Source organism: Rhinatrema bivittatum, chromosome 8 (assembly GCF_901001135.1).
Source record: "Rhinatrema bivittatum chromosome 8, aRhiBiv1.1, whole genome shotgun sequence".
Taxonomy (NCBI): Eukaryota; Metazoa; Chordata; class Amphibia; order Gymnophiona; family Rhinatrematidae; genus Rhinatrema; species Rhinatrema bivittatum.
This window is the reverse complement of record NC_042622.1, coordinates 164,053,955-164,077,950: the sequence shown is the minus strand read 5'-3', so window position 1 is coordinate 164,077,950 and position 23,996 is coordinate 164,053,955. Positions and strand designations below refer to the sequence as shown.

Genomic DNA, 23,996 nt, shown 5'->3' with positions numbered 1-23,996 from the left:
GGGATATAATTGTTGAGTTTAATTATAAAAACTCAAGGGCTGCCTATGAGCCTGAAAATTAATTGAGGGTGTGCCAGGGTGAAGGACTGGAGGAAGTAGTTCCCAAGTGTGCTGGGGGACCCCCAGTCATTCTTGTTTTCAGAATACTGCAATCAATAAGCTTGTGTAGGAGAAAAGGTGGGGCTGCCTTATGGCTTGCTAGCAAGTTTCTCCAGTGATGGCTATTGCTGAGGCCACTGCAGGAAGGTCTAGGTTACTTTATTTTATCTGCCACCTACGCAAAAGCCTTAGCTGGCTCATGAACTAAAAGCTGGTAAAATTAACAACAAATTGAAACTGACTAAAGTAAAATGTTCAGTACTAATTGTTGGAGACAAATTAGAAGAAAATAAATAACCTCCAGGCATCAATGCTCTTGAACCATGCATCGGTGGATCTATACGCTGCCTCAACGTCTTTAGCTGCTTTTTATCTTGGTAAGAGAGAATATGCTACTGATCAGGGGCAGCATCCACCATGGCCTACAGAGGGCAGGTCTAATAGAGCATTGCAGGCTGAGGAGCATAGGAACCAGGGGAGAGAGAGAGGATGAGTGGAGTGGGCTTCTGCTTAGTAGGAGTAAAGAAGGGACTAAATCTTTCCAGTAGATTAGGCTGAAAAGGAGAGAGGCTGCAGGACTGGGGGTGAAAGGGGGATGCAAGACACTTAGGGCCTGATTTTAAAAAGCATTTACTCCAGTAAGTGGGCTTTTGAAAATTGCTACACTATATGCCATTAAATTGTCCTAAGTATTTACTTGTTTACTCCCCCCAAGTGTGTTTTACTGGAGTAAAGGGCTTTTGAAAATTGTTACACCCATAAATGTAACTAATATTGTAACTCCTTTTGAAAATGACCCCCTAACTGGGGGGGGGGGGGGGAATAGAGAAAGACCTAGGGCAACTGCCTAGGGTGATGCAGGGCAAGAAGTGTGGAGAAAGAGGAGGATACAGAGGGGAGGGGGAAGAGAAGGCTTGTGGGGGATGCTGGGTAGGAGGGGGAATGAGGGGCGTTTGAAGTTGCCACCACTCTAGGACGGCTCTGTCTTTGCTCCTAAAGGAGAAAGTGCTGTGTCAGCAGCCACTAAGGGACAGGGGGGGGGGGGGGGAATAAATCTCTATATCTGCTAGGTCCGCCTCTGCTCGTCAAGATTCTTTGCAGCTCCCCCGCCCCAAAGCCCTTTCACCATCCTAACAGGGGAGCCAGTGCTGGTGACGTCATGCTCAGGCCTAACCTAATACAGTGCTGACGACATAGCCCTGCCCTCGCACTGGGCTCTGGGAGTCACGTAGCTCTGCGGCAATCAGAGGCTCGGATACAGCGCGAGCAGCTGAGGAGTCCGGACGCAGGTGAGCAGGACACAGGGTAGAGAACGGGGAAGAGTCGTAGAGGGATCTTGGTTCGGATGCAGGTGGGAGGAGATCTGGATACAGGGTAGAGGAGGAGGGGAGAGAGGCAGAGGAAACCTTGTCTGGATACAGGGTAAAGGAGGGGGTGAGGCAGCCACCGCTCCTGCATGGAGCCCAATCCCAGCTCCTCCTAGCAGTCTTGCGGCTGCAGAAGGATCGCATGGGCGAAACAGCGGTGATTGGGGCTGAATTCCTGTGTCTCCCTTTCCCACTCCTCTCCTCACCTGGCCTTCTACCTTCCTGCATCCCTCTCCTCTTCTACATTTTTCTGTCTCTGCATCTCATTCTTGCCCATCTCTCCATCGTCCTCACCTTTCGTATATGTGCCTTTTGTACCTCATTCCTGCTTTAATTTCCTGGGAGGTCCGAGGGTCATTCCCAAGGGGATTTTTAGCCCCGTTCTGCTCCCCCATCCTCTTCTGAGCCAGCACTGCTCTGTGTGAAAAAGATGGGGAGAAGAAAACTATTGCTTCCTAATTGTTAATTAGGTAAATCAATGCTGGGATGAAATATCCGTGATCCTTTCTCTTACATTGCAAAGCACAGACGGGATGTGTTGCATTGACTTTCGGCGCCTGGATCAGAAATATTTGACCCAGTCCGGCTGCCTGGGGATCTGCTTGGTCATTTAGAAGGATACTAATGTAGGTTTTTGTGTCTCCACCCAAGTGTTAGAATACATTCTCATGGATCAAACCCTCCATTCTCAAACGGAAGAGAGAGAGAAAATGTTTTAATCTGATAACTGCTGGTTTTACCAGTTATTGAATTATTTCCAGTATTCGGAGACTGCTTTGAATTGTTTTATTTCCAGTATCTGAGAATAGTGTTCACCTTCTGATCATATGTGCTATATCTGGGTCTAGTCCTGAAGGGACGTATATACTGGTGTGGCTCTGATCTCGGACCCTGCAGGCTGCCTAGGCAGTAGAGCAAAGGACAGGACAAGGTCATTCAGAGAAGGATGAGCAGGAGCAGCTCTAACCTTGACTCCATGCTGGCATTATCCTGCCCTGGTTGTGTTCAGGCTCTCAGTACTGGAGCCTGGCATGCTGTGGCAGTCAGTTCCAGATCCCGACTCTGAAATCTGCACCTATGTTACAAGGATGGAAGGGCTGGGGTGTAAGTTTTCCCACAGCACATGATAGGTTTCGGTTGCCAAAGACATACAGAAAATGGCAAACTATGTTGAATCTTTTTTCTCGTCTGAGAAAAGTTGAAAAGGAGAGAGCGAGAGATCAAAGCGCCTTTGACTAGGCCAGAGCACTGCGGCAGCCTAACTGCCCCTGGCTTCTGAGAGAGGTTTATTCCAGTCAAGATATGTGCAAAATGAACCCATTTGGAGACATTACCCTCCCCCCCCCCCCCCCCTTCATTTCATCATGTCTTTAGAATCTGGATGGTATCCCAGAAGCTGCATAACAGCCCTGCAAGGGTTAACTTCTTAAATATTCTACAAGGGAATCTTGCCAGTGAGCTGCCAACATTTGCCTTTCTTGACTTTATTAGAATGAGAACAGGAGGCATCTTGCTGATGTTTCTAACGTTGTCTCTTGAGCGTAACATTCAGCTCTAAACACCTGCCAGTGCAGTGCTGCCAAACTTGAGTCCACCTAGATCATATCGGTGCCTGCACTGCCTTGAGTACCTAGCTGGTCTAAAACTTAGATGCTTAGTACCATACCGTGCTTCCCACTAGAAGAGGCTGAGACTGCTGAGTGCCCCTTCAGCCAGGGCTTCTGCACCATTCCCTACAGCGCCTCCTGCAGGGATAGGCTGGGACTGCAGGACCTTGGGAACTCCTCAGCCAGGCCGGCTGCATCATTCCCTACAACACCTACCACTGGGAGAGGCTGGACCTGCGAGACGTGTGAGCTCCCCCAGCCAGTTCTCCTGTATCATTCCCTGCCTTCAGCACTTCTGGCTGGAAGAGCCTGGGGACTGCAGGCATTTCCCTAAATACTGACTGTATGATTATTGTATTCTTATGATTGGGAAATGTCTCTTGGTGGCATGCAGACCTGGGGCTTGCTGTATCTTTTTACGGTTACCGAGCTACAAAAAAACATACCAGAACATTCTCTGGTGATGGCTGTGAAGCTCAGGGATGGGGAGAGGAGGACTTGGCAGCAGCTTTGCATTGAAAGCCTGTGGTGTGCTCATTACCCAGAGCTGGATGCATCCATGGCTGTTACATAATCTGGCATCAGGTTCCTGCAGGGCTCCATGTTCCTTGCTTTGTAATTAACGGTTAATGACTTGCTGCCTTCCCCGAATATGACAGGAAAAAGCAGAAGGATGCGTTAGTGGCTATTCCTCCTTGGCGATGCAAGGACTAAGGGACAGAAAGGAATCTCTTACAGTGGGAAAGGTGGTGTGCAGTTTTGATGATAAAAATGTTAAGTATGGGGGTGGGCATAGTTGAAATTTAGGGGAACCTAGGGAAAGAGAATAGGTAAGTAGCTGAAGACTGCAGATCTCATTTCCTACAGCATGGAATTAGAAAGAAATAATGGTTACATCTGGGTTATTTTGATCATTTAAAATTCTTGAAGATACAATTTAAGGTACAGTAAGCACCTCCCGCTGGGCCTACAAGAGCTGTGAGCTTCCCTCACACTCAGCCCTCCTGCCCCATTCCCTACAGCATCTCTTGCTGGGAGAGGCTGGGATTGCAGAGGTCCTGCACCGTTCTCTACACCACCTGCTGGTCTCTACAGCACCTCCTGCTGACGGAGGCTGGGACTGCAGCGGTCCCACACCATTCCCTACAGCACCTCCTGCTGGCGGAGGCTGGGACTGCAGCGGTCCCACACCATTCCCTACAGCACCTCCTGCTGGCGGAGGCTGGGACTGCAGTTCTCCCGCACCATTCCCTACAGCACCTTCTGTTGGCAGAGGCTGGGATTGCAGTGGTCCTGCACCATTCCCTACAGCAGTATTTCTCAAGCTTGTCCTGGAGTGCCACTTAGCCAGTTTGAGTTTCAGGATATCCGCAATGATTACGCAGGAGCCTTCCTTGCTTTCAAATCTCTCATTTATATTCATTGTGGATAGTTTGAAAACCAAACTGGCTAAGGCAGGGCTTCCCAAACTGTGGGTTGAGACCCGAACTGGGGTCACAAGTGCCTCAAATAGCAGTGGTGTTCAGGTGCCAGCTGTAGCAGCTTTGGGACATGCACGCACAAGCTCCTAGGCTCTGCAGTGGGCCTGCCCTCACATCAGTTTCTTTGATAACAGGAAGCCGACCTGTGAGCTTGCACTGGCTTTCATTACTAATGCTGCTGAGGGGAGGGAGAGGGGTCAGCGGGAGGGGGGGGGGGGGCTGGGTGTGCCACTGCTCTTCTATCCTCATGCTTGGCTAAACCTACCCGAGAGAAAAATGTTTCCCCAACATCAGCCTGCCTGCTTTTCCCACCAGTTGCCATCCACCTTGATAGAGGGGCGATAGGGTATTGGGAGAGAGGGAGGGAATGACAAAAGATCAGTTGGGGTTATAAGAAGGGCTTGGAGGTGAGAGAGGATCGACTGAAGGAAATCAGCTGGAGGGGAGGGTGAGAGTAGAGTGGATGTAGAGGACTGCACACCTAATTTGTTTTGGTCATCCTCTGGGGTCATGTGAATTATCCATTGCTAAAGTAGGGTCACATTGGTTAAAGGTTCGGGACTCCCTGGGCTAAGGAGAACTACCAGATCAGCTTGAGAAATACTGTCCTGGACCGCAGGAACCATGAGCTCTCTCCACAGCCAGTGCTCCTGTGCCATAAGAACGTGGCTGAGTAACTCTCTCCTTTCTCTCTTTCTCGTCACAGCAGAGAAAAGATGACGCACCAGTACCCAGCATTCACTGCGGAGCAGAAGAAGGAGTTGGCAGATATCGCACAACGGATTGTTGCCCCAGGGAAAGGGATCCTCGCTGCTGATGAGTCTGTGGGTCAGTGACACATTGAGCCGTCCTGGGAACATCACTGTGACAATCCCAGCAGCATTAAGATTCATTAATTTTATTCTTTCTGGGTTGGCCTGTGGTCTGAATGGAGCAGAGCTGGGGTTGGGGAGACTGGTTCCTTGACTTCTGAATCTTCCCACTTGCTGGGTAAGGGGCTGTAATACCCATTCCTCAGGGAGTAGCACAGGAGACTGCAAGTCCCTTCTTATCTGCTCAGTGCCAATCTCAATGGCTTTCCTTCACATCCGATAAAGTAGTGTGGTAACTCTACCCATTCCAGTGCCCATCACATTTTCCTGTGCCCATTCTAGCCCTTGGGAATCGGTGCAAGACTGTTCTGATTCCCAGATTCTCACCTGCCGTTTCTCCATGTGATTCCAGGGAGCATGGCGAAGCGCCTGAGTCAGATTGGTGTGGAGAACACAGAGGAGAACAGACGCCTGTACCGCCAGATCCTCTTCAGTGCTGATGACAGGGTCAAGAAGTGCATTGGTGGCGTCATTTTCTTCCATGAAACCATGTATCAGAAAGCAGACTGTGGGACCTCCTTTGTGAGAATGATCAAAGACAAAGGCATTGTTGTAGGAATCAAGGTACATAGCTAGGGGCTGTGCAAGTTAAGTCAGGAGGCAGTGGGACTGCTGGATGCCCTTTCTCTTATGCTAAATTACCATATTCTAGTGTTGTAAGTAGCCTGTTTCCAGCTAGCGTGGTAGAGAGGCTAGAGAGTAGGGTGCTGGCCTGTGAATGGAGTCAGTCCCCCAAGGGTAGCCCTACTGATGTCCCGCGGGGGGGCAAAGACAGGGGTGGTGCTCCCTGGTGTCTGATCTGGGGGTGAGGTGATGAAATCTTTTTTGAAAATCATGAATTCATGTAATGCGTGTGGGTGAAATGTTTTTTCTTTATTGTCCCCCAGATTAGTCCAGGTGCATGGGTTTTTCATACCTACCAGCAGATGTAGACCGAGAAGAACATCTTTATTGTCACTGCTACTTAACCCAGTGTGCCACCTGCAGTCCCTCTGAATTTCTCTGTCTCCAGTAAATGGTAGAAGTACAAAACCTACAGTTGGCCTGAAAACAAGAGCAATTGCTGCCGGGAGTGTTAGGACCATTTCCTGGGAAGAGTAGGGGCAAGCAGGGGTTCCTGAGAGGCTTTGCCCTGTCCTGAGCGAGGATTCGGGTAGCCAGTGGTCTGGTTCCTTCAGTTTCTGTCCCTTCCTTCTCTCTCTTCTGTGGCTGTGAATTCTCAGTTCAGGGAACTCCTTTTCCGGTGGCAGGATGTATAGCACTGTGGGATGCGCAGGATTGAAAAATGGAGTCTCATCTTAAAAGGGTGTTTGAAATCACAGCCCTGGGAATTTGGGTGGCCGTTATGCAGTAGGTTTGTGATACGAGCTTGTCTCCATTGAATCTAACAGCTGCCAGTAGGAGGACCGGGCATGGCTCTTGCTTAAAGGGGCAGAACATTTGGAGCCTGGCCTGGCCTTCATAGCGGACGCGCTATATGATTTGCTTCACATATCAGCCAGAAATATGTCGTCGGCCAATTCAGCTCTTCTGCTTTGGCAATGTAATTGGTCAGCAGATGTTTTGTCTAAGTTCCAACTGGGTACCCTCCCCTTCAAGGGTAAACTTTTGTTTGGTGAAGGCTAGGAGGAACTGGTCAAACATCGGAGTGAATTCAAGGGAGAAAAGTTGCCTGAAGATAAGCCTAAAGGGGCCAAGAAAACGTTTCCCAGTAGATAAAGGTATCAGGAGGAAAGGAGCTATTGGCCGGGAAAGACTACGTCTTTGCAGTGGTAGTTTTCGGGCAAGTCCTTTCAGGGCTTTAGGAAACTGGCTCAGGTAAGCTCGGGATCTGCCTCAGGAGGAGCAAAAGGATTGGGGGTCACCTAACCCTGTTTTTCGAGGAGTGGGCCAAGATAACATCAAATCAGTGGGTCCTTTCCCTGATAAAAGATGGTTTCATATTAGACTTTGCGTGTCTGCTATGCAAATTCTTCATAGTTTCCCCATGTACCTCCAAGGCCAAGTGAACAGTGGTTAAGGATACGCTAAGGCGCCTCTTGGAATTGGATGCAGTGCTTCCAGTGTCCTCAGAGGAAAGAGGACAAGGGAGATAGTTCATATATTTCATGATACCCCAAAAGGAAGGCACCTTTTGTCCTATTCTGGATCTCAAGAAGGTGAATGCGGTCTTAAAGGTGCCTCATTTTTGCATGGAGACACTGCGCTCTGTCATCACGGCAGTTAGAAAAGGGGAGTTTTTATCGTCCCTGCATTTCACAGAAGCTTATCTGTATATTCCCATTCAGGAAGAGCATCAAAGGTTTCTCAGATTCGCAGTGCTAGGAAAGCATGATCAGTTCCAGGCTCTTCCGTTTGGTCTTGCCACTGCGCCTCACACTTTTACCAAGGTGTTGGTAGTTGTGGTGGCATATCTCCACAGGGAGAGTATTCTGGTTCACCCTTTTATATGGACGACTGGTTTATTTGAGCAAAGTCGAGGAACATTTGCCAACAGTTGATACAGCAGGTGCTGCAAGTGTTAAAATCCCTTTGGTGCGTTGTGAATGATTGTGTCACATGATTGTCTGTCTCTGGAATACTAGGAGTATGTTTTGAGACCAGGGAGGGCAGAGTGTTTCTATCATCACAGCAGATAATGGGATTGCAGGCCCAAGTATGACAGATACTTTGCAATGGCAGTCCTAGGGTGTGGGACTACTTTCAGGTGCTGGCTCCATGGCGTCTTCACTGGATCTAGTGCCCTGGGAATTTGCACATATGTGTCCATTGCAGAGAGCACTGCTGTTGTGCTGGAACCCCCAATCAGAGAGAATTTTGAGCTTTGGTTGCCCCTACCTGGAAAGGCCAGGTCAAGTCTGTCTGGTGGCTGTCACAGGACAATTCTGGATTGGGTGGTAGTAATGACAGTTGCCAGTCTGAAGGGATGGGGAGCCACCTGTCAGGGTGAAAGAGCTCAAGGACTGTGGTCATCAGAGGAAGCTGCATAGTCCAACTGTCTGGAAACCAGGGCCAATTGGTTGGCGTTGCTCCTATTTCTTTCATTGGTTCATGGCCGTGTGATACAGGTTCTCTCTGACGACGTGTGATGGCAGTGAACTATATCAAACGGCAGGGAGGAAACGAGTCAAGTGGTTTCCTTGTAAGTGCGGGAGCTGTTCCAGTGGGAGGCGCGGCATCCCCTGCTTCTCTCTGTGTCTTATGTGGTGGGGGGGGGGGGGGTAGATAATATGTAGGCAGATTTCTCCAGCAGACACACCCTGAACCCTGGGGAGTGGGAATTGTCGAGGTAGGTGATGTCTTTCATCTGGGCAAAGTGGGAAGGGGGGCCTCAAGTGGACATAACACGTTGAAGACAAAGGCGCTGCAATTTCTCAGTAGCAGACTAGAAGGGAGGGTGGAAGGGCTTGATGCTCTTTCACAGTCCTGGCTGGGGGGCTTCTGCTGTTAGGGATGTGCATTTCTTTAAGACAAAACTGCAAAATAAGGCTAATTCATTTAATTTGTTTAATTTTAAACTGATTTGGGCCTAGGTTTAGATCCGAAGCCGGGGCCTTGCCTTGCCTAGGGCATAGGCTGGGGCCCAAGTGTGATGCTGGGGTCTCAGCGGAGCACAGGCCAAAGTCGAGGCCTTGGTTGAGACCCCCAAAAATAAAAAATAAAAACATACTTTATCTGTCAGGTATCCAGCGAAGGCTGGGTCCTATGCTGGGGCCTAGGCCTCAGCCAGGGCACAGACAAAGGCCCAATGCAGCGACCCGGCCCAGGGTCAGGACCATGCCTTGGAGCCTCTTCATCCTCTTCTTTCTTTGGCACTTGCAGCCAAATGACGCCATCCACTGGGGTGTGCTGGAGTTAATTAACTCTGGGGCATTCATCCCAGTGGACAGTGCCATTTTGATGTATGGCAAAACAAATAAATCAAACAAAAAAAAAAGGGCAAAAAAATGAAAATGAGGCCTCCCAAGGCCGGGATCTCCCACCCCGGCCCCCACTTCCCTGGTCTGATGGGGATCTCCCGGCTTTGGCCAAGGCCCAGGCTGAGACACCAGAGGCTGGGTCCAGACACTGGGACCTCGGCCCGGGCCCTGACACTGTGAACCAGCCCGGAGGTCAGATCCCAACACGAGGGCCTAGGCCCAGGGTAAGGCCCATGCCTCATAACCTCTTCTTTGTCCTTTTCTTTCTTTGGCACTTGCAAGCCAAATAATGCCATCCGCTGGGGTCGTCCCGGTAACTCTGCCGCAACTCCAGCAAACAGCATCATTTGGCTTGCAAGTGTCGAAGAAGAGGATGAAGAAAAGGATCCGAAGCCTGGGCCTGGCCTCCGGGCTGCGGCATCTGCCTTGAGTAGGACGAGGTTGCGCGTTGACCTACTGCACAGTCAGCCTATGCAAAGCCAAGGCCAAAGCTGGTGAATCCCCACTGGACTGGACAAGTGGAGGCCGGGTGGGGGGTGACATCCTGGCCTTGGGAGGCCTTGTTTTTGTTTTTTGTTTGCTTTTTTCTTTTCAGTTTGTTTTTTTCTCATGAGTGAAAATCATTTTTCCCACCAAAATTTGTGGGGAAAAACCTCCTGAAAATGATTTTTATTATCTGCTTGTATATGTTTTGTCCTTGGCCACTGGGAGGCAGAGTCCTGAGATGAATAGAGACAGATCTGAGGTGGGGGAGGGACACTCTATCAGACGTTTACATTCTGACATTCACTCATTCAATCTCTCTCTACTGAGGGGCTCTGCCTGGTCTTCCACAGGCCTACCTTGAGGCTAATTCTCAGGAAAGGAGGAGATACTTCGAGGCTTCTCTGACATACAAACACATACGGCAGGCTCCATGTATTTGATGGCAAGTTTATTTGAGCACTTACTAAGCAAAAAGATAACACATATAACATCATAATGATGGCTGAAAAGGACCAGATGGTCCATCCAGTCTGCCCAGCAAGCTTCTTATGGTAGTATCTGCCGTGCAAGTTATCTCATGTTTCTTTTTTTAATGGGTGATGAGACTTCTTGAAAGTTCAGACAGTGCACCTTGACATGCTTTGCTTATAGACTTGACTGAGGAAGCAGTCCTGGGCTTTTCCTTTGGTAGCATATCAGTACCCCAGACCGTAAAAGTCAGAGACCATGTTGGTGGTTGTCTGAATCTGAATCCAATTTCTCGTCTTCCCTCCCCATTGATGAATAACAGCAAGCACTAAAGAGTTGATTGCAAGCAAATAACTACTAGAAAAGTATTAAGACACACATAAAGAGAGAAAACCTTACGTTCCTAACAAAAGTTGAAACAGGCCCAAGAAATCTGTCTGCGGTCTCAGCGCTGGAAGTCTAAGTACCAAGGATCCTTACAGCCCCGCTTACTTTTAGGGGACTCCCCCTCCCCATTTTTCTTTTCACGGGTCAGCACATCTGCTTCCCAAACTTTGGTACTATTTGGTGTTTGCTCCCGTGCCCTACTACTCCGTTTCTTGTCTGAGCTTCTAACTGTTCTCACGGGATCAGCACTTGAGCAAATTTGAGTGTAAACATCTGCATAGTCCTTAGAAGAAAAATTAATCATAGTTCCCAGAGATGTCTAATCATAACAGCATTTGCAGCATGGCAGACATCTTCCTTCTCTGCGACCTTTACCTCACAGTTATTTCACTCACTGAGGTTGGCTAAGTAAGGCTAGCAATTAGACAAACCCCCATTACAGAGGCATGTCCAAATAAAGTAATTCTGGTGGCTCCAGAGTAGCCTTGGAGGCTGTGGTTTGCAGATCTAGTAAACTTAGCAGTAGACAGTCCATTAAAGTTGGGTCATAATCCCAGGTTGTTGCACCAAGGTCCTATTTTCTTGCCTCGTGCCTTGGCTTTTGAGTGGAATCGGTTGAAAGCATGGGGTTACTCAGAGAAGGTTATCGCAACTTTGCTACTGGTGAGAAAACCTGCGGTCATTAGCGTACATGTGGAAGTGGAAGGTGTTTGAATTCTTGTCTTGAAAGAAGGGGTGGCCCCACTGCATAAGAACATGCCATACTGGGTCAGACTAAGGGTCCATCAAGCCCAGCATCCTGTTTCCAACAGTGGCCAATCCAGGCTGCAGGTACCCAAAAACTAAGTCTATCCCATGCTACTGATGCCAGTAATAGTAGTGGCTATTTTCTAAGTCAACTTGATTAATAGCAGGTAATGGACTTCTCCACCTAGATCTTGGCCAAACCTTTTTTAAACCCAGCTACACTAACTGCACTAACCACATCCTCTGGCAACAAATTCCAGAGATTAATTGCTCACTGAGTGAAAAAGAACTTTCTCCGATTAGTTTTAAATGTGCCACATGCTAACTTCATGGAGTGCCCCCTAGTCCTTCTATTATCCAAAACAGTAAATAACTGATTCACATTTAGCCGTTCTAGACCTCTCATGATTTTAAACACCTCTAACATATCCCCCCCTCAGCCGTCTCTTCTCCAAGCTGAACAGTCCTAACCTCTTTAGCCTTTCCTCATAGGGGAGCTGTTCCATTCCTTTTATCATTTTGGTTGCCCTTCTCTGTACCTTCTCCGTTGCAACTATATCTTTTTTGAGATGCGGCGACCAGAATTGTACACAGTATTCAAGGTGTGGTCTCACCATGGAGCGATACAGAGGCATTATGACATTTTCTGTTTTATTCACCATTCCCTTCCTAATAATTCTTAACATTCTGTTTGCTTTTTTGACTGCTGCAGCACACTGAGCCGACAATTTCAATGTATTTATCCACTATGAATCCTAGATCTTTTTCCTGGGTGGTAGCTCCTAATATGGAACCCAACATTGTGTAATTATAGCATGGGTTATTTTTCCCTATATGCATCACCTTGCACTTATCCACATTAAACTTCATCTGCCATTTGAATGCCCAATTTTCCAGTCTCACAAGGTCCTCCTGCAATTTATCACAATCCGCTTGTGATTTAACCACTCTGAACAATTTTGTATCATCTGCAAATTTGATTACAAGCATCTGTGCCTCGAGTTCTTTCATTCTTGAAGAGGATTGCAGAAGGGGCTGGCTCCGAGTTCTCTTCGGTTACAGGTCGCAGCCTTAGCCACTTTCAGGGGGAGACGCCACAGATCCTCTCTAGCATCCCATCTGGACATTGTGTGATTTTTGAAGGGGATGAAGTATTTGCAGCCATCAGTCAGAAGGGTGATGCCCCCCATGAACCTCAATTTGGTTTTGAGAGCTCTGCGCAAACCACCTTTTGAGCCCTTATGGAGAGTCTTTGAAGCACCTCACTTTGAAAACTGTCTTTTTGGTAGCTAATCTATTCCCCACCCACCGTATTTCAGAGCTACAGGCCTTGTCGTGGAGGGATGCAGGGATCCTTTCTTTCAGTTTTCGGAAATCAGGGTATGGCCGCATGCAGTCCCATCTTTCATTTGAGTCAATCGGTTGAATTGCCTTTCTTGGAGGATGTGGAATCATCCACTTGGCAGGCTCGAGAGCTTTATTTGTTGGATGTACACAGGGTACTTCTGCACTATTTGAAGTCACAAGCAGCTTTCGGAAGACAGATCATCCGATTGTGCTTTTTGCATGGTGCAACAAAGGGGAGAAGGCGTCAAAAGCGACTGTCTCCTGTTGGATAAAGGAGGCCATCACTTTGGCTTATATAAGCAAAGGAATCCCGGTTCCAGAGGGACTTGGGGCTCATTCCACTCAGGTGCAAGCTACTTCCTGGGCAGAATGTCAGCTGGTGTCGCCATAGGAGATGTGCCAGGCAGCAACCTGGTCTTTCAACACTTTTGCCAAGCATTATCGACACAATGTTTGAGCTCTGGATGCAGCTGGTTTTGGAGGGGGTATGTTGCAATCAGATCTTTCAGGTTCCTGCCCAATATAGGAGAGCTTGGATACATTCCATGTGATTGAACTGATCTGGGGGACAATAAGAAAAGGAAAATTGGTTCTTATCTGCTAATTTTTGTTCCTGGAGTCCCACAGATCAGTGCAGAGCCCTGCCCTGGTTTTTAAAGACTGCTCTATACTGTGTTGTACATAGACCAGAAGTTGCTGTGCTTGTTGAAATGAAGGCTTTCTCTTGCTATTATCTTTTACTATTGAGAGGTTACCTCCCCCTGGCTGTATTTGGGTACAGGTCATTTTGAGCGACTGCAGGTGGCAAATTGGCTAATATACAGTAAAAGCTTTTTTTTTCTTTGTCACCATCTACTGATAAGAGAAAAACCCTGCATCTGGACTGATCTGTTGGACTCTAGGAACAAAAATTAGCAGATAAGAACTAGTTTTCCTATGCCTGCCTTAGACAGTGTCATGGTACAGCCTTTCAGGAGCAAGGCTGGACTGGGGTTTATCTTCTGCCTAGCCAGCTCCCTCCCCTGCAGGTTGAGCCCTTGGGTTCTGGGAGCCGGTAGAACTTGGCTTCAGCAGCAGAATATCAATGTGTAAGCTAGACAGACTGGACAGGCTCAGGCTGGAACTGCGGACAGGATACTGGAGCAGGAGGGTAATGGGATACTGAGCAATTTACAGTAGAAAATGTATGGGAAGAGCTGGTGTATGGGAAGAGCTGGTGAAACTGAAAGTGGACAAAGCCATGGGGCCTGATGAAGTTCATCCCAGAATACTGAGGGAGCTCAGAGATGTGCTGGCAGGTCTGCTGTGTGACCTATTCAATAGATCCCTAGAAACGGGAGTGGTGCCGAATGATTGGAGGAGAGCGGTGGTGGTCCCGCTTCACAAGAGTGGGAACAGAGAAGAGGCTGGTAACTACAGACCGGTTAGCCTCACTTCGGTGGTGGGAAAAGTAATGGAGTCACTGTTGAAAGAGAGAATAGTGAACTATCTACAGTCGGGAGAATTGCTGGACCAGAGGCAGCATGGATTCACCATTGGAAGATCCTGTCAGACAAATCTGATTGATTTTTTTGACTGGGTAACCAAGGAATTGGATCGAGGAAGAGCACTCGATGTCATCTACTTGGATTTCAGCAAAGCTTTTGACACTGTCCCGCACAGGAGACTGGTGAATAAAATGAGAAGCTTAGGAGTGAGTGCCGAGGTGGTGGCCTGGATTACAAACTGGTTGACGGACAGAAGACAATGTGTGATGGTAAATGGAACTCTCTCTGAAGAGAGAGCGGTTTTAAGCGGTGTACCGCAGGGATCGGTGTTGGGACCGGTCCTTTTCAATATCTTTGTGAGCGACATTGCGGAAGGGATAGAAGGTAAGGTATGTCTTTTTGCGGATGACACTAAGATCTGCAACAGAGTGGACACGCCGGAAGGAGTGGAGAGAATGAGACGGGATTTAAGGAAGATGGAAGAGTGGTCGAAGACATGGCAGCTGACATTCAATGCCAAGAAGTGCAAAGTCATGCATATGGGGAGTGGAAATCCGAATGAACTGTATTCGATGGGGGGAGAAAGGCTGATGTGCACGGAGCAGGAGAGAGACCTTGGGGTGATGGTGTCTAATGATCTGAAGTCGGCGAAACAATGTGACAAGGCGATAGCTAAAGCCAGAAGAATGCTGGGCTGCATAGAGAGAGGAATATCGAGTAAGAAAAGGGAAGTGATTAACCCCTTGTACAGGTCCTTGGTGAGACCTCACCTGGAGTATTGTGTTCAGTTCTGGAGACCGTATCTCCGAAGAGACAGAGACAAGATGGAGGCGGTCCAGAGAAGGGTGACCAAAAGGTGGAAGGTCTTCATCAAATGACTTATGAGGAGAGATTGAAGAATCTAAATATGTACACCCTGGAGGAAAGGAGGAGCAGAGGTGATATGATACAGACTTTCAGATACTTGAAAGGTTTTAATGATCCAAAGACAACGACAAACCTTTTCCATAGGAAAAAAATCAGCAGAACCAGGGGTCACGATTTGAAGCTCCAGGGAGGAAGATTCAGAACCAATGTCAGGAAGTATTTCTTCACGGAGAGGGTGGTGGATGCCTGGAATGCCCTTCCGAAGGAAGTGGTGAAGACCAGAACTGTGAAGGACTTCAAAGGGGCGTGGGATAAACACTGTGGATCCATAAAATCAAGAGGCCGTCAATAAAGAGTGGGTGGCTCGCCAGAATGACGGCTACTGCCTGGAGACAATACCCTTATTCAATAAACATACACATGGTTACTGTGACTCCAACATCGCTCTAAGCTACAACAGCAAGAGGAAATGTGGAAAAAAGGATTCGCACTCACAAAGTGGGGAGTAGCTGGCTTGTTACGGCGGTTACTACCCCAAACCAAATAAGCCTGATACTTCACTTTCGATGCATATCCAGCATAGCTCTCTGCTTCAACGGCAGGGGAGAAGAAAAACTGATACTTCACGCATATCCAGCATAGCTCCCTGCTTCAACGGCAGGGGAGAAGAAAAACTGATACTTCACGTATATCCAGCATCGCTCCCTGCTTCAACAGCAGGGGAGAAGAAAAACTGATACTTCACGCATATCCAGCATAGCTCTCTGCTTCAACGGCAGGGGAGAAGAAAAACTGATACTTCACGCATATCCAGCATAGCTCTCTGCTTCAACAGCAGGGGAGAAGAAAAAAGGATTCGCACTCACAAAGCGGGGAGTAGCTGGCTTGTTACGGCGGTTACTACCCCAAACCAAATAAGCCTGATACTTCACTTTCAATGCATATCCTGCTTCAACGGCAGGGGAGAAGAAAAACTGATACTTCACGCATATCCAGCATAGCTCTCTGCTTCAATGGCAGGGGAGAAGAAAAACTGATACTACACGCATATCCAGCATAGCTCCCTGCTTCAACGGCAGGGGAGAAGAAAAACAACCAATAAGGGCTGAATAACACAGTCTGGGTAAAACAAATAAGCATGGGTGTAGCTTGCTTATTGCGGCGGTTACTTCCCCTACTACCCATAACTAATCAAGCTTGATATTTCACTTGGTTGCAGCTCCATCACTGCTCTCTAAATTAATGGTGGGGGTGGAAGGGAAATAGAACCAAAGAGCTAAGAGAAACAGATAAGTATGAGAAAAAAATGTGAAGCTTGCTGGGCAGACTGGATGGGCCGTTTGGTCTTCTTCTGCCGTCATTTCTATGTTTCTATGTTTCTATAAGAGTTTTAACTGAATACAGACACAGGCTTGGGCAGGATACTGAGCAAGAGTTGTAACTGGATACAGACACAGGCTTATGCAGGATACTGGACAGGGACTGGAACTGGATGCAGACACAGGCTTGGGCAGGACACTTAGCAGGGACTGGGACTGGATGCAGACTCAGGCTTGGGCAGGACACTGAGCAGGGACTGGGAATGGATGCAGGCACAGGCTTGGGCAGGACACTGAGCAGGGACTGGGAATGGATGCAGACACAGGCTTGGGCAGGACACTGAGCAGGGACTGAGACTGGATGCAGACACAAGCTTGGGCAAGACACTGAGCAGGGACTGGGACTGGATGCAGATACAAGCTTGGGCAAGACACTGAGCAGGGACTGGACTGGGTAGGGCACGATAAGACCAGACAAGGGCAAGGCTGGACAAGGCAGACCAGGGCAGGACTAGACAAAACAGAACAAAGAATACTAAGGCCCGAAGACAGCGGTACAAAAGTCCTGTAGGTCACAAGGCAGGATAAGGGCTGAGAAAGCCACAAAGTAAGGTCTAAGGTAAGAGCAGGCCTGGAGGCCACATAGCAAGGGGCCAGGGAACAGAAGGCCCAGCCACAAGACAAGGCACAAGATAAGAGTGCCAGGAGGCCACAGGGTAAAATAAGACCTGAGTAAGGTACAAGGAAACAGAAGGCCCAGGGGCCATAAGACAAGGTAAAGCCTAGATAGGCCACAAGATAAAGTATAAGGTAAGAAAAGGCTGAGGCCACAAAGTATGGAGCAAGTTGAGAGGCCAAATCAGAGAGTCGAGAGTAACACCATGAAGAAGCCCCCAGGTTCTGGCAAAGCAAGGTTCAATGGGGCTGGGGCTTGGGTGTGGTGTGAGCAGTGAGGAGGAGCTTGGCAAGGCTGGAGATGAGGCTAGCTGAGGACCCCTGGTGGAAGGAAGGCTGCACAACAGGCAGAACCTGGGCATGGAGAGCCTGTGAAACAGGCAAAACCGTGACAGGCTGTGGTGGTTTGTGTTCCTGGCTAAGTGAAGCCCTTAATATCTTCTGTACTCTTCGTCATCCTCCTGCTTACAGACCAACTCGAATAAGTGTGCACTACAATCCTGTACCCTGTTTTCATCTTAGCTCATGTCCTTGATGGTGGTGTCTCCTGTGATAGGACAGAAGTGGGCACAGCCTTCATGTTTGCTGCTCCTATTTTGGCACTACCCGTTTAGGCTAATGCTCTTTAGATAACATGTGGCTTTATCGTGTTCCTGCTTGAATGTTTTATATTGCACGTCAGGACCAGGGCTTTGCACAGCTCAAGGGAAGCAAAATCTAACTGTCGAGAGGGATGCGTGCGTGTGCACAGGATTTCCAATAAGGGGTGGTGGGGTTGCAAGGTTTGGGATTTCTGCCTATGTAGGTGCAAATAAGCTGTCCCTTATGCAGCAGAAACTGTACTGACAGAGGCGTTGCCTGGGATGGAAGACTGGACAGCCACGAAGGGAGCTCTAACTTTCCTGTTGAGTTTGTTTCTGTGTAATAGATGCAGGATCTTCTTCTCCTTTCCAGGTAGATAAAGGTGTTGTCCCTCTAGCTGGAACAGATGGCGAAACTACAACTCAAGGTACAGCAGTAGGACTTCATTGCACCGTAACTAGCTGGCAGGTTCCTGTGGCTATGTGGGGACGGGAGGAGGCTACCTGCAGTGGTCGCTGTCTGGAGAAAGAAGGGCTTCATGCACTTATGGCTCACTGGATGGGCAAGTTGTATGTGACTATGCTTAGCCTCATTAGGTCTTTCCATGAGTATCTGCTGAATGTTTGAGTCTCTGTAGGCTGGATCTTTGCTAGCTCATGAAACACATGTTTTAGGATTGGTTTAATGCCTGGGGCTGGGGAGAATGTCTGTCTGAGGAAGATTTACTCATGGGATGGATGTTTCATGCAGAGTTAGATATTTCAGTTGGATGGGAGTTGATACGTCATGGGATGGATGCTTATGTCATCTGCATATTTACACAGTGATGTCATAGGATGAATGTCCACTTCTCTTGTCATGGATATTTTTTTTCCTTGGGGCAGGACTGGATGGGTTATCCGAACGTTGTGCCCAATACAAAAAAGATGGAGCAGACTTTGCCAAGTGGCGCTGTGTTCTTAAGATTAGCGAGAATACTCCCTCGTCTCTGGCTATCATGGAGAATGCCAATGTACTGGCCCGCTATGCCAGCATCTGCCAGCAGGTGAGCCCACCAGTCCCAGTCAGAAAGTGATGAAAATGTTCTTCCCCTTCAGTGCAGGGAAGAGAACAAGGGTTGCATCCCGGGGTGGAGTAACGGGGATAGAGCAGGAGCTGCTTGATTTACTGCAATTCATTGTGACATCAAGGAGCAGGGTGATGGGAGTGTTCTGTGCATTGCTGGGGCTGAAAAACTGCTGAGTATTGAGGATCTTCTGGCCAGTACAAGAGGAAAGAGATCCCTTCACAGTGTATTCTGTGGACACAGAGCATCTCTGAAACGTTCCTTGTGCAAGGGAGAAGCAAATCCCTCCATAGTGTCTTGAGGACAAAGAATTAAGAGAATTTCTGCTTTCCCCTTCCTCTGCTGGAGTTTAAATCTCCTCTGCCTGCTGTCTTTTCTCTTTAGAATGGCATAGTGCCCATTGTGGAGCCAGAGATTCTGCCAGATGGTGACCATGACCTGAAACGATGCCAGTATGTGACTGAGAAGGTGAGTCTGGCAGTGCCAGGGCTTCCAAATTAGCATGCGCCATACACAAAACAGAGACATTGGTTGCTGTCTAGTCCTTAGAAGGTGAAGCAAGCTGCTTGTTATAAAATGAACTGGAAGCAGTGTGACTGCAGTGGTCGTCCACTTGAATGCATGGCAATAAGGATGAAAAGTGAGACCTTTTATTGGACTAACAATGTATTAAGAAATCTATTTAATCCAGTGAAACAGTCTCACTTTTAATGTTTTTGTTGTTTGTTGGCTTTCATTTCATAATTCACCAACCTTGGGGATTCAGTTGATGACTTACAGTTCAAAAGTTATCCCTGCACCCATCCCCTGAGCCCTCCAGTCCTAGAGGTGACAGCTCTGTATCCCTGCACCCATCCCCTGAGCCCTCCAGTCCTAGAGGTGACAGCTCTGTATCCCTGCACCCATCCCCTGAGCCCTCCAGTCCTAGAGGTGACAGGCTCTGTATCCCTGCCCCCATCCCCTGAGCCCTCCAGTCCTAGTGGTGACAGGCTCTGTATCCCTGCCTCCATCCCCTGAGCCCTCCAGTCCTAGAAGTGACTGCTCTGTATCCCTGCACCCATCCCCTGAGCCCTCCAGTCCTAGAGGTGACTGCTCTGTATCCCTGCACCCATCCCCTGAGCCCTCCAGTCCTAGAGGTGACAGGTTCTGTATCCCTGCCCCCATCCCCTGAGCCCTCCAGTCCTAGTGGTGACAGGCTCTGTATCCCTGCCTCCATCCCCTGAGCCCTCCAGTCCTAGAGGTGACAGGCTCTGTATCCCTGCACCCATCCCCTGAGCCCTCCAGTCCTAGAGGTGACAGGTTCTGTATCCCTGCCTCCACCCCCTGAGCCCTCCAGTCCTAGAGGTGACAGGCTCTGTATCCCTGCACCCATCCCCTGAGCCCTCCAGTCCTAGAGGTGACAGGCTCTGTATCCCTGCCTCCATTCCCTGAGCCCTCCAGTCCTAGAGGTGACAGGCTCTGTATCCCTCTGCCCATCCCCCAAGCCTCCAGTCCTAGAGGTGACAGGCTCTGTATCCTTTCCAGATCCAGCAAAGGCTAACACCTTTTCTGGCTGTTTGGAAATATTTCATGGGTATGAGATTTCTGAGGTCCATTGTCTTGTTTCTTGTAGGTTCTGGCTGCTGTGTACAAGGCCCTTAGCGACCACCACATCTACCTGGAGGGGACTTTGCTGAAACCCAATATGGTGACTGCTGGTCATGCCTGCCCTATAAAATATAGCGCTGAGGAGATCGCTGTAGCAACAGTGACAGCACTGCGTCGTACTGTCCCTCCTGCTGTGCCAGGTATGGGTGTGGTGCCATCTGCCCGAGTTAGGTAATCGCACTCAGGTTTAGACATGGCAAACTCTGCAGCAGCAAGATTAGGAAATAGATAATTTGGCTGACAATTAAGAGATGCTCCTTGAGAGCCCCTGTCCTGCCCTACTCTGAAGTTTATTTCATTCCCCTGCAGACATTTTGCATGGGTTGGAAATTTCATTTTTTATTTGAGAGTTGAGCATAAGAACAAAGGTCCAACAGTGGCCAATCCAGGTCACAAGTTAAATTTCCTGCAGCTACTAGAAGGGGAAAAATATCCACAGAAAAATAGTGCCAGGAAATCTCTAGTGCAGGAAGCTTTTGTCTGCCCTGAAACAGAAGCTTGTAGCCATAAGTCCTGTAGTGCTTCTGGTGGCCGATTGGTTTCTGCTGCCAGCAGGACTCATTTCCGGCTCTCTTGCAGGCATCACCTTCTTGTCTGGAGGGCAGAGTGAAGAGGAAGCTTCTATTAACCTGAATGCTATCAACAACTGTCCACTGCTCCGGCCTTGGTCTCTAACCTTCTCTTATGGGCGGGCTCTGCAAGCATCTGCGCTTAACGCCTGGCGTGGACAGAAAGAGAACGAGGGTACAGCCACAGAGGAATTCCTGAAGCGTGCAAAGGTAGCTATTTCTGCTTCCGTCTCGGCCACGCTGGAAGTTGTTGGAAGGGGCCAGGAGGAGGGTAGAACAAAGCCAGAATGTGAGGCTAGATAAGCCATCGTGGGGTTGAGGTGTGGGGTTGGGGGAGTGTTGGCAGTGGTAGCAGCAGTGTTTTGGAGATGTGCAGCAGCAGAGTATTTTTGGAGAGTGGGAGTGCAACAGGTGCAGATTTCAGAGGAATGGTAGCCTTTTCAGGGGGTGGGGAGTAGTGACAGTGATGTGCAGCAGCAGAGTTTTGGGGCAGGGCTGTATGGCGGCAGCAGCAGAGTTCCTGGGGGTGCCAGTGTTTTACTCCGCTTTCGTTGTACAAGATGCTCATATTGAAATCCTTTTGTGTTTAGGTGAATGGTCTTGCAGCTCAAGGCAAGTACAAGCACAGCGGGGAGGACGGAGGAGCTGCTGGGCAATCACTGTACGTGGCGAATCATGCTTACTGAGAGCTGGACCCTCTCCTGCTTCTGCATCCCACAGCCAAGCCAGTCAACACCTAGCTTCCTCCTGTAGCTATAAAAAACCCATTCTTCGAACAGTGTCCCACAAACCTCCTCCAGCAATGTCATGAAATCCTGCAGCTGAGGGATTGCAGTCTGGGGGGGAGGGGTGAGTGAGCCCCCATTACATCCTCAGACACAGGGCTTCCCTTTATTTATTTTTTTTCAGATAAGTTAATGATCCAGCCATTCTTTCAGTGAATGCAGGGACTCTAGGGTAAGGGACAGCAGCTTCTGCAGAGATTCCACCTGGCTTTCCCTGGGTTGGAGGGTGGAGGATGTCTGTGTTTCTGGCTGCTCCAGTATGTGATGGTTTTGCCCTGCCATCTGCCAACTCTCACTTCTAGCCATCGTGGGAATGTCTGTTCTGTTAGCGTGTGCACTTTGGTGTGGAAAATATAGATTTCTCAAGGCTGCCGGGGAGCCCCGGTCCATTCTTTGTCTGGTCCTTGTTATCCTGATGCCAAATAGCTCAGATGTGACCAGTCAACTTTCAGGACCAGGTCACTGCTGTGTATATTGTGAAAATTAGTGATGGGCTTTCTCTGTATGCAACTGACGTACCAAATAGTATAAAAAATAAAAATGAACCAAGTAGAAGGAAAGGGAAGTGTGGTGGTGTGTTTTTTTTTTTTGTTGTTTTCTAGTTGGAGTGGAAAGGCTTCTGAGAGCTGGGTCTGTGGGATTTAGAGGTCCAGACAATCTGCGCTATCCTGAATGCAATGATGGGGTTTGGAGAAATCTTGCAGCAATAAGGAGACGGTGTATGATGGGAGACCCCGCAGAGGAGCTGGGCAGCAGTACTGTACACCGTATCTGGCTATTTCCTGGAACAAGAATTTTAAATTTCACCATCTATACAAGTTACTCTATAGTTGGGTTACAAACACTGTTCCTTATCCATTGTAATGGTGGTTATTTGTCACACACATTCAAGTCCTGCTTGGGTGACAGAACAAATCAAGTGGTCGGAGCCACTTTCCATTTAGGTACCAAATAACATCCCTTTCACCGGCTGCCTACAGCGCACGCTCTCAGCTTCCTCCTGGTACGCTCAGAGTGCCAGGCTGACCCAGGAGACATGCTGCCACATTAGTGGTAAAGTTATGAGCATTACGGGCGATTGCCACGTGGAGTAAGTGAAATAGGCTGAATGCTTGCAGTGAGAACAACGTATACAATCTGTTGTACTGTTACTATAGGAAGTTTTCCCATAGATGAGGAAGGCTCCCGGTGAGCCAGAGTCCTCTGCTGTCCCACCCCATTTGCCCTACTTATAGCTGATAGTTGCTGCACTACTATTTAAAATGCTGGCACAAAAGTGTGTGTTGGGGGGGGGGGGGGAAATACATCCAGTGTGTTTTTGCGCTTTGCTAAAATTGTGGCAAATCTCCAGTGGGAATGCTTCGCAATTCCCGGGCTGGTTCCAGCATGAGTTCAGTGCCAACCGCTAGGTTCTCTACACATTGAGCTTGCTGCCTGCTGTGCCTTTTACATTTCACTATACATGGCAGCCCCCAGGTACTGGTCTTCTGCTCTATAGGCTGAGGTGAATCTAGCTTAAAATGTGTGCAGGAGCCCAAAACTTGCTAGGCAGCTGGAGAAAGTGTGGAGCCCACCTGGCTCCAGTTCTTGGCAATCATGGCCATTTTAATTTTAACCAGAAGCCTCTTTTTCTGTAGTTCGTGACTACTGGATTGTAAGCTTTATGCAGTAGGGACTGTCTCTAGTGCAATGGTACAGTGCTGGGCATGGAGAAATGAGTGCACACCAATGGATTTATAAAACATTGGTAGGATTCATCCCTGTTCTAGCTACTGTGTCCTTCAGAGATTGAAGCAGTAGTGTGCAACACCTTTCATTAGTGCTTTTACTGCTTTAGTAGCTCCTGGAGTAAGATTATTAATTCTTGAATGTCTGGCTCAAAGCTAGGGTTCCCCAACTCCTCCCACTAAGCTTTAAGTGACAACTCTTCTCTAGTCTGTGTAATAGCTATGGGCTGGAAATGGCCAGGGTACTGGCAGGCCTTCCTTGCCGTGGATATGAGCGGCTAATGGTGGAGTAGTAGGGTTCTCCTTGGGCTTGTGAGGAGAGTCTGGGAGATGGGAGGGGAGCAGGTCCGATGCTAGGTCTGGGAGACGTGGAGTGTTCTTCCGTGGGGCTGGTGAGGAGACACTGGGTTTGGTAGAAGTGTGGTCCTGCTTGGGCTGCGAGAGGGGAGGGAGTCCTTTTTTAGGCTGGAGAGGGGATGCTGGGTTGGGGA

General features: G+C 48.6%; 1 protein-coding gene across 3 annotated transcripts; it reads left to right on the top strand.

Annotated features, from left to right (window-relative positions):
• The first annotated feature begins 1,202 nt into the window (after positions 1-1,202).
• Positions 1,203-22,347, top strand: ALDOC (aldolase, fructose-bisphosphate C). Of its 3 annotated transcripts, none has more exons than XM_029613966.1 (9): positions 1,203-1,388; positions 5,264-5,382; positions 5,779-5,990; positions 18,084-18,138; positions 18,596-18,756; positions 19,162-19,245; positions 20,390-20,564; positions 21,004-21,203; positions 21,584-22,347. In XM_029613966.1, exons 2-9 carry the CDS (start codon positions 5,271-5,273, stop codon positions 21,677-21,679), a joined length of 1,095 nt encoding a protein of 364 aa, XP_029469826.1. In that variant the 5' UTR covers positions 1,203-1,388; positions 5,264-5,270; the 3' UTR covers positions 21,680-22,347. The 3 variants fall into 3 exon arrangements, with proteins under 3 accessions (XP_029469826.1, XP_029469824.1, XP_029469825.1); XM_029613964.1 differs by having other exon boundaries at positions 5,261-5,382; XM_029613965.1 differs by lacking the exon at positions 1,203-1,388 and adding an exon at positions 1,527-1,936 and having other exon boundaries at positions 5,261-5,382.
• The last annotated feature ends 1,649 nt before the right edge of the window (positions 22,348-23,996 follow it).